The sequence below is a fragment of the Aedes albopictus genome, chromosome 1 (assembly GCF_035046485.1).
Source record: "Aedes albopictus strain Foshan chromosome 1, AalbF5, whole genome shotgun sequence".
NCBI lineage: Eukaryota > Metazoa > Arthropoda > Insecta > Diptera > Culicidae > Aedes > Aedes albopictus.
In genome coordinates, this window is record NC_085136.1 from 199,628,016 (window position 1) to 199,639,042 (window position 11,027).

The 11,027-nt window shown below is 36.9% G+C and overlaps 1 protein-coding gene across 2 annotated transcripts in view; it reads right to left on the minus strand.

The window, feature by feature from the left end:
* Positions 1-2,496: 2,496 nt before the first annotated feature.
* Positions 2,497-11,027, minus strand: part of LOC109432151 (neuropeptide F) — a 118,252-nt gene continuing 109,721 nt past the window's right edge. The window contains exons 3-5 of one of the 2 annotated variants that reach the window (XM_029866942.2): positions 3,316-3,435; positions 3,111-3,165; positions 2,497-3,006 (exon numbers count right to left, since the gene is read on the minus strand). In XM_029866942.2, the coding sequence (XP_029722802.2) occupies positions 2,974-3,006; positions 3,111-3,165; positions 3,316-3,435 (208 nt within the window). In that variant the 3' untranslated portion in view covers positions 2,497-2,973. Of the gene's footprint in view, positions 3,021-3,110; positions 3,166-3,315; positions 3,436-11,027 lie in introns of both variants that reach the window. The other variant, XM_029866941.2, reaches the window with a different exon arrangement.

An 11,027-nucleotide genomic window follows, 5' to 3' on the forward strand; every position in this document is an offset into this window, starting at 1 on the left:
TCCCCCCTCTGTCACACAATTTCCCCATACCCAATACACGTACTGTCACACTTTTCTAGACCCCCCCCCCCTCCCCCAAATGTTGGACGTAATTTTTGAACGTTCCCCAATATGGAGCATGTAAAATTATTGAGATTTCATCATGAGTTAACCAACGCAGATGTGTTTAGCGCGGAAAACCGTTCAATTTCGTTACAGTCAGCTCGTTGGCCATCTTGTGGGATCTCTGGAACCGGTTCCAGAAGGACGGGACATAACCAGAAACATACAGAAATAGTTCTCGACAGATTGTATTATGGCCTAAAGAAGTTTGATGCAAAAACTTCTATCCTGTAAATAATATGAATATGCTTTCTAGCACATTATCGTGAAAAACATTACTTTCCGTATGTTCCGGATTTCCGGAACCGGTTCTTAAGAATTAGTCAATATTAATGTCTTTAATCAAAGTCCACGTGAATACCTTTCCAACGATTCTTGAACGGTCCTGATTACTTGTTTGGTTGCAAAGTTATAGCTTGCCAAAGTTAGGGTCTCTAAAGCGGCATTTTTCAGTTGAAGCAGGTTCCCGGTGGCCACAGTGATCAAATCCGGAACTCTCCGGGGGTTTTGAAAACTAGACATGTGTGGCTTTCATTTGGGCCAAAGAAAATCAAAATCGGCCCAGCCACTGATTTTTGAGAGCCGTTCAAAGTTTGGGGTCAAAAATGACCCCAGGGTCTTATTTGTAACTTTTTTTATGGGAGCTCCCCTAGGGGTCGTCCAATGTTTTGGATGAATGGAAATAATAGTTTTCCACAAAAAAATAATTGTCTGAAAATTTCACATTTCTAGGCCTTTCGAAACAAAAGCTATAGCGAATTGAAATTCGGAAAAGGTAAAAAAAGACCCCAAGACCTTACTAAGGTTAAATATGAACTATTTTCTCAGGATAATGACAGCTAGTATGTTGTACTATTTCGGTTATCAAAATTATATACACCAAAGATCGATTTAGTGGAAAAATAAGTTTTGTTTCTTTGTTCATTGTTTAGCTACACTGTTAAAACGATTTGCTCATTTTATGCCATAAAAACAAATATGAAAATCGTGCTTTATCCTACTCCTATGGTAAGTGCGATAAGTCTGATGACCTTGCTTGTAGTTAAGGTACCTAATAGTAAGTTAAGCTGAATAAAAAAAGTTTGATAAACTTATCGATTAAGTAATGTAAAAAATCATTATCATATTCGACAACCACTATGGGGTAACTTGCAACAGTTGAAATCAACAAAACTTTTCTTTATTTATTTTCATTTCACGATATTTCTGATAGAAATGGATCATTAATTAACTACGTAACGCGCTCATTTTCAAATTTTGACTCAATTTTACCATTTTTTGCACGTGACTTTCAAATATTGTTAAAGACTGCCACATTTTGAAGTTTTATTGATATTTCACCTTGATGAAAGTTCATTTCAGTTTATGAACGTTCTAAAACAATCACCAACAACAATTCTGAACCTAGGTGAAGTAAATTATTTGCCCAAATTAACGATTTCGATATTTACAAAGTTGAATGGTTGTTTAAATCATGTTATTTTAGCTCAAGCAGCCTAACACTACTTCAAACTGAAGATTACCTACCTAACTCACGCATCTACTCACCTTTTCAAGAATTCACATTAAGCATTGTTGACAATTTTTAACTAGTTATGAGTCACGAGATCCATATATGTATATTTCATATTTAAGGAACGTGAGACCTGCTGTAAAACGAAATACTCTCGCTTGTAATACCTACCAACCCTTTCATGAAAAATCATACTCCAGATAGTTAGTGCGCAAGTTGTCGATGCATTTTTCATGCATTACATCAAAAGCTCATAATATGATAAAGTACTAAATAGAATAGTGCAGTTTAATGGTAGCTAACTTAGCTCCATGGCTTGTGTTGCAAGTTACCCCACAGATGGGGCAACTTGCAACAAGCATGTATTTCGCACCTCCTGATTAGGTGGCAACGTATCTTGGTAAATCAAGTGCTGCATAGTATTCCACTCGTGGTAATTAGTGTACACGATGCTTTACAGTTTGTTTCAAATGTATAGATTTTCAATGATATTGCTTCAAAGTCGAAAAGTGTTGCAAGTTACCCCATTTGACGGTACTTTTCGAATATTTAAGGTGAATGTCACGGACTACCTTCAAAAAATCCCAATGATATTCACGGTGAATATCATTTGGCATGTGGCGGACCAGGTGGAGCGTGACCTGGCGAGCATTGGGCGCGACCGAGGATGGAGAGTGGCAGCCACAAACCGAGTATTGTGGCGTACTATTGTTGATTATGTCTTGTCTTAAATGTGATGTTGAACAAATAAATGTATGTATTTGATGCCAAAAATGACGTTTGCCGTTTGAGTGTTTACCGTGCTGTGGGCAGAAAAAAAAGATCAAATATTCAGACGATTCAGACAGAATTTTTCGGATGCAAAGAAAATTAGAATAACATTTTGGTTGTCCTATTTCAGAACTTTATTTCTGCTCAATGGTCAGCAATTCATTTCTAAGCGGCGGCATTTCTCGCCATTTACTGTTCTTGTATAATATACGTTTATTTATGTACATGTGATTCATTTGTTGAAAACAATCGTAGCAGTAAATTTAATCATTTGTAATCAGATCGTTCTTAAAATATTACCAAAACGTCTGAATTTGTAGCATATAATGCATACATACTCAAAATACATTGATTACACGTTGAGAAGAAGGATTTAAGTATTATCATTTAGTCCTTCAAACAATCAAATCCAATTATGACAATCGAGGTTTGCCTTTTCTAACATTTTATTCTAGTTTGTCTTCTAGTCTTTAATGATGTTCGTTTGAATCGAGAGCCAATAGCGTAGATTGTTTCATGCTGGCCAGGTTCGCTATGTTCGCCCCGGATTGTAATCCGTATTTTTGCCTTAGTTCACGCTATTTTGTTCATCTTGTAAACGTTGAATCCTGCCAATCATCCTGTAATAGTTACGCTAGAGAATTATTAAAAAGTTGAAGGAGACAGTAATAGCGCATTGTTTGTTCGGTGGTGAGGTGTTCTAGCGTTTGAGATGAAGATTTACCTCCTGTTCATCCTGTCCGTAGCTAGCTGGATTTATATAACCTCGTTTGCCGAATCTGAAAAGAAACAGAATTTTCAGAGATAATTTATCGTTGAAGGATTTTTTATACGAGTTCAAAACTACTTGAAGTGTGATATAAAACAATTTCTACGTGTACACCACAACTTTTATTTTCAATTTTCTACATAAGGTGAAAAACCCTCACCTTGGTCTAGCATCAGATGAATGTGCTCTATCGATTGCTTCTAGGATGAAATATCCGATAATTTTGTCAAGTCCCGAGTGAATACCATTATAATTTGGAGGTAGTTCACTGCGTGCCAACCTACAAGAAGAAATACAGATAGAATAGAAGCTCTCGCGGTTTGAGGAGGAAAAGAAAGAAGAGTATCAATTTGAGAAGAATATACGGAACTGGGAAGGAATTTGTGCTCTTTTTGTATGGTTGGCATGCAGGTTTCAATTGAAGTGCTAATAAAAAAAATACCTCAAAACACGTGGTGTTTCATTACTCATTTTGAATATGGAAATGAACTCAAATTTGACTCAAATTATAAACGTTATTTTTCTTTGAACATAAGTAAAGCCGAAGCCAGTCTAATCCGATTCGCGAGCAGGAAGTGAAATGCTCCTGTGACACAATCCACGCACTTTTACTCCGCGGTTTTTGAACTTCAATCTGTCGATTTTAATTATTTCTACACCAAAATAAATATAATTACTTATTTTAAGCTAATAGTGCATAATACTTTGAATACTATCTTGCGAAAGTAGCAAATTTATGGATGCTAAGTCAATATATGTTATTTTTTGTGATAGTGTCCCTTTACGTTCTATTTCTTGATTTTTCATTGAGTAAAAAGTTCCAATTTTCATTTTTTTTATCTGTATTAACGAGATGTTTAGCCCTAGGCTAGTTCATCTCGGGACCCACGCTTTACTTCCCTTCCGAAAGAAGAACTCACATTTTGCGAGTTTGTCGGGAGTGGGATTCGATCCCAGGTCCTCGGCGTGATAGTCAAGTGTTCTAACCATCACACCAGGTCCGTTCCAATTTTCAATTATTTTTCTTCTTCTTTGTGTCTCTTCGTCCTCACTAGGACTTGCTCTGAACCCGCCGTCTCTGGATTGGCGATCCATAGCCTTAACTACTAGGCTAACTGGAGCCTTAATGTTCAATTATAAAGCATGAATCGAATCTTCTAATCAAATATGATCGTTTGATATACTATGGTTGGCATGTATTTAACAACATCATGCTTGGAAACAAAAGTTTGATTCTCGCGTAAAACGTAACGCATGGAATGTGTCATGTATGCTGGTCAAAAGAGTTAGAGCCATGCAGCTAACGAAGATGAGAAACTCAATTTTTTCAGCACTCGTCGTATTTATCCAACTCGGCAAGTCTCGTTGAATAAATTTAAGACTTGTGCTGGAAAAATCATCATTTTGCAACTTGTTGCATAAATAACTATTTTGCATTTTAGCACGACAATAGTAGTTTACGCAACAAGGTGCAGAATTAAAGTTTTAACAGCACGAGTATTACATTTATACAACGAGGCTTGCCGAGCTGGATTATTACGACGAGTGCTGTAAAAGTCGAGTTCTGCATCGAGTTGCGTACAACGTTTTTTTTTTTAAATTTCATAAATTACTGCTTGAGAATAGTTTTTGAACAAAACTTTTTCATCAAACTGCACACTAATGGTCATAGCCATGTAGCCATGCTTAAGAAAGTCTGATCATAGCAGCACAGAGAAACAGACGTAACACTTAGAACAAATTTAATTTAAAAACATCGTCACGAAAACGCAATCGCCCAATGCTAAATGTACTGTGTTTGGCCGGGCCATCACTAGGTGGCGATGCCAGCGCCGCGGTTGGCCAATCGACCTACTACCGAATATTTGAATCAACTGTTAAAAAGTTGATCGATGGGAAGCGAGCAGAGTGTGACGTCTGTTTCTCTGTGATAGCAGGTTATACTGTACTGTTGTCACAATCTTTCAAAACTGCGTCCAGAAAGCATCACAGAGTTGATCAAAACTGAAAACAGTGCTGTAATGGTTCATTACGCAACGCAATTGAATCATTACAGCACTGCTAATTTGGTTCGACATTGATTTTTCATTAGGACAGCTAACGTTGTCGATTTCCTTTCATCGATCCTCTCTTTGTGTTATTACAGAATGTGTAGATATTGAGTTTTGCAAAGATTTTTTTGTTTAAAATAGTAGTACGACTACATTTTGCTATAAGAAACAAGAAGGATGATGATATAGTTAGTTTTGATCAAGTTATTAGCTAAATAGAGAAAAAAGAACCTCACTTCTTATTCTTCTTCTTGGCGTAAAGTTCCCACTGGATTTATCAGCCTCTCAGCTTAGTATTTTATGAGCACTTCCACAGTTATTAACTGAGAGCTTAAGCGTAATTCCTTTCCCAATTAGGGTAAGAAATCATACTTTGAACTAGTCAAATTGTAATCTTAATTTGAACCATTTCGAAATTCATTAAAACGACGTACTTTTTAGGCAAATATTGTCCCGAAAAAGATGTTAAACAGTTTTCCGTAATATAAGCTGATAACATGGACTTTTAAAGCATTGAAAAAAGCGTTTTTGTCATGGAAAACAGGCAATTGAAAAATCACTGTGATTTCACCTATTTTCCCCCAGAGAAAGCACATTTTCGGTGCACTCGTACAGCTCATGCATTGTATCACACGCAATATGTGAACAGTGAACACGTCAAATGAAAGCTTATTTATCGTAGAATCGACCAACCGAATAATATTTCGCATTATTTGTCATAAACTTATCAAATTTAAGTAATTCTCACTTGAAGAATGTTATCTTAACCCTTTATAAGGCAGTGGCAACTATATTGCCACCTACTGTTTGTATTTTTTTCTGTTTTATAACAATTTATTTCGAACTTTTTTTTTGGTTTACGCAAATTTGGGACTACTAACAACGCCCGGTATTTTTTGGTACTAAACAAAGCTTTAACAACAATTTAGGAGCCATTTGTAGTCTCAAAAATGGCCAATTTTGACCGCGTGAAGAAAATTAGCTCAAACTTATTGTAAAATTATAGATTTGTTAAATATTTTAAGAAATAATCAAATTCTGGGTTGACATGAGCTGAACTACACAGTTTATTTAACCCATATTTAACCCCAATTCACTCTAAAATCTCTTTTCCGGCTTTTTGTCGAAGTAAGAAGAAGAAAAGTACCCTAAACGGGCAGTGGCAGGAATATTGCCACCAGCGTTTTTGGCCTAAACGAGCAGTGGCAACTATATATAGAGAGTTTCTTTCAAACAAAAATTGTTTTGTACATGTAATCATGTATATAATCATTTCCATAATAGTTTGCGTTGACAACTCTTCAAGTTTTCTCGGCCTTATAAAGGGTTAAGTTGAACCATTTGTAATCTAAATTTGAACTAGTAAACGGGGGCGAGCTTCCCGTATTGGCCTGCAGACTGCGCTAGTGGTCGTTTTGTTTGGATGAAAAATTCCAAATTTAGTTTCCAAGTTCCTGAAGAGTTTAGAACATTCTTAGTTGAAATTCCACTGCCTAATGAAAAATAGTTATGGGAATTAGCAGATCCATGTGTTTTTCTATTGTTCAGCACGAAATTGGCTGTTGCGGGAGTTGCTCGAGCTGCTGCTGCCAGTGGTTGAAATTAAGATTAAAATTGGTTCAAATTATGATTACGATGGTTCAAATTAAGATTAAAATCATTGTTGACAAATAGTCGAATTTTGCAATGAAATTCGTTGCAAATACAAACTTTTTACCACTTAACAGAAAGCTTATACCCGTGGCTTTCATGTACATAAGATTTTGCCGTAGTAAATTATTTCCATGTGGGAGAAAAAATCACTCAAAGTTTGCGCTACTTTGGAAAGTCGCAATTTGGTTCAACTTTTGATTACCTACCCTACTATTTTGCATATGTATATCGTGTTGCAGGCACGAAGATACTATATGCCCAAGGAAGGCAAGGAAATTTCCATTACGAAAACTTCCTGAATCAACTGAGAATCGAATCCGTCACCTTTAACGTGGTTAATGGTTATACTGAATACCCATGTCTTTACAGCTGTGGCTATAGGGGCCCTATGCGAAGAACCTCACTAACAATATTTTCATTTGAATGCAAAATTCGTTTTAATCTACTGAAATATTGTCAATATTACCATGCTTGCAGTATTTCAACTGGAAACATTCTAGAAGCTACTATTTTGGCATTATAATGTTGACCATGCGTATGAATTTGATAAACATTTCTATGTACACTTCCACTGTTATGAACTGAGAGCTTTCTTTGCCTATGATCGTTTCGCATAGGTTGTGCGGCAGACAAGATACTCCATAGCCAAGGAAATCTAGAAAATTTTCAAAGTTCCTGGATCGGTCGAACCAGTTTCCCTCAGCATGGCCTTGCAAAATACTCGCGCCATTACCCCTTCCACTATATGGGTCATAACCTTAGCCGAAGATGCACGCAGAGGTGGTCTTCGGCGTCATCCACTTTTATCAATGGATGAGTGATGCGACATTTTTTAGCTAAACAGAATTGCTAATAATGCAACTCGTAAAGATAAGACCGGTTCATCGGATAGGTACTAATAATACCGTTGATTGCAAGCCAAGCGCACTGTTCGTGTTACAAGTGATATCATTCGAAATTTAAAGTTGAGACATTGTCAAACAAAACATTTTAAACTGTAAAGTTGTCGATTGTTGGGCATAGTTACCATAACAGCAAATAAAAAAAAAAATCACAAACTACTGTGGGCCTGACCGACAGCAAATTGATACTAATTTTGATGTCATGGTACAAACACAGAGAAACAGACGTAATTCTTAGAACAAATTTTATTGGAAAACATCGTTACGGAATCACAACCGCCCAATGCTAATCGTCCTGTTATTGGCCGGACCACCCTTACGTGGTGGTAGTGAGCAAACGTCAAACAGGAGCAAAAACGATACCAGCGCCGCGAGTGATCAGTCGACCAACTACCGAATATTGAAATCAACCGTTAAAAAGGTGTTCGATGGGAGGCGAGTGGAGAGTGACGTTTGTTTCTCTGTGGTACAACTATCAAATTATAATAACTCAGGTTGATGTTGTCTTGGCCATAGAGTAAAAAAATCGAAGATCCATAATGAAGATTGACACTCCCATTTTTTTCATTCGTGTTTGGCCACATTCATTGTCAGCTGAATGCCTCTCTTTTTTCATTCAATTCTCTGTCCTGAATATTTTCTTGCACGACGGAAAATGTCCTATTTTCCGAACTACGATCTAGTTATATTTCTCAGAGAAAATTGTCAGTGACAGAAAAATAAGTGAATTGGTGAAAAAAAAACATTCATCAAGATGAATTTTATTTTGATCCCTCAGTTAGTAACTTTTAGTATATTCTTAAGAATTTTCAAAATTACTATAAACTGAATATTTATGAAAATTTGAAATTACAGCAAGACAAAAAAATATACTAATTTGAATTCTAAATGTGGTATCAATTATCATGTTTTCAGTTTTCTTTCATTTTGATGTTCGATTTTTCGAGGCATTCGTTTTCACACATAATTTATGTTGAATAAGTGACTTCCACTAAAAGTGAGTGTGCGGTAGTTCGGCAGCAGCAAAGTTTTGCGCGCTCGCTTTGCTAGATTTTTGCGATTTTTTTTTCCTCTTCCCTCTGCGGGGCTCCGACGACGGGACGCCAAGCAGTCAGTAGTGTGCGGTAGTTCGGCAGCAGCAAAGTTTCGCGCGCTCGCTTTGCTAGATTTTTGCGAGAGTGAGTTTTTGGAGGCAAAGTGTACAGGCCGCGTTTTCATTCGGTCGTCGTCGTCGTCGTCTATTTGACTGCTCATCTTCGTACGGGGCGGTTTATGATACGATAAATGCAACAAACAACATTTTTTTGCGATTTTAGTCAACAGACATTGAAATGTTCGTCACGTCAAGTGTCGGCCCAAGTTCCAAAGCCACGTTGGTTCAAATCACTTTATTTTCTCTTTCGTTAATTTTCGCACTTCGAAAACTATCTGAATGGTTCGTCATCTTCGATGTCGGCATGTGTTTTGTTTTAGTCCAAATAAAAATAAGTGGTTTGATATTAATAGGGTTGCATGAATCACTCCACTTACCAAAGTGAACTCATATCATGCGCCCTTTCCCCTCCCCACTAACAAAAAGTCCTTCCCGTGACAGACGTGGAGACGCAGAGGTGATCTCGGTCTTTAGTAAGCAACGCACGTCATAATAACATTCCTTTCCTTCCTCGATGACCGTAAGGACGTGGCCGGCGCCGTTATTGACCTAATAAAGTTTGGAATTCTCGAAGATGCACATTGAGGACGGTAAGCTACTCCCAAGCTCCGTCTGTTGGTTCCTTGTGCAACTTCGATTGTTCTGGTCAAACACGGAGTAGCAACTACGAATAGTACGGTCATTATTAAAAAAAAAAAAATAAGTGACTTCCACTAAAAGTCTGAGACTTTCGACATAAAATAGCCTGAGCATTTTGTAAACAATTTAACCCATTACCTCAGACAAGCAGACGTAATTCTTAGAGGGAATTCATTAAAAATGTTACTCGATATCTTTTTCATGAACACTCTGCCACCTATAGGTAGAACCGCGCGAGAAACTGTCGGCAAACAACTAACCAAAAAACACTTTTTTTTCTGAAAACATGGGAGGCAATCGTCATTTTTTATATGTGTAGGACAGTAATTATACCACTACTCAAGAATAGTTGTATGATAAATCTCAAAGTCAATGCATAGACAAACAGAAGGAACACTTCAATCATTCTCATCGTACACCAATTTAGCGGTCTATTTATAAACATTTTAGTTGGCCAACTGCCCATCCGTGGCGTTAGCATCGCTTTTGTTCGATTATGACGTTTGCCTACTACCACCATCTGGTTGGCCGAACTCAGTCCTTTTAGCATTGGGCGAATATGTTTCCGTGACTATGATTTGAATCGAAAAATGCTCGAAGTGTTACGTCTGTTTGTCTGGGGTCAATGTATAAAAAAAGCTTTTTATGTTTGTGTACAAACTCTGTATTATGTACTGTCGCTATAAGATCTTATCGTGCATGATCTCTCATTTCCATTAAAAAAAAACCGTCTAGTCTGCAATAGACTACTTTGACACAGTGGGGTGTTTTGAGATACATAAATCGGACAAACTTATCAATGCTAATACGATAAGTAAGCTTAACAGAAGTTTTTGTGTGTACCATAGCTTGACTTAGATAAATTTATCAGCAAACATAGCACGTTTCAACAAGGAAGCAATGGTAAATTCATTACAATTCTGTGTTTAATGGCTCATTATCATTATTATTTAATTTGTTTTGTATTATGCTTTTGGTCGAAATCCGAAGTGACCGAACGTGCGAAAATTGATTTTTAACATATGTACTCAGAAATGTCGCAACTCAATTTGGATTAGTGCATATTGTAGCTCTTAATTAGCTTAATGATGCGCAACAGAAAAATTAGATTCAAATTTACTTCGCAGCTGCAACTTCGCATGTGCTTCAAGCGACGACTTCGATTTGGTGGTGCGACGATAATATTTTGTACTATAAAGTTATGTTATTCAGTTCGCTATGTACAAGAGAGTGGGATGAGCCAAGCGATCGTTCTGAGATGTCTGAATTTATTTTGACCATACTTTTAAGGAAGCTCTCAACTGTAGCTTCAATTTTATTGGCCATTATATTGCCAGCTTACACGTAGTCAGGAGTAAACTTTAGGGATTGTCCATATATTTACTGAAGCAATGTATTGAACAAAATCACTATATCGTACAGATGGGTGGAAGTTTTATTAACCCTCTAATACCCAAATTTTTGATTTTGATCT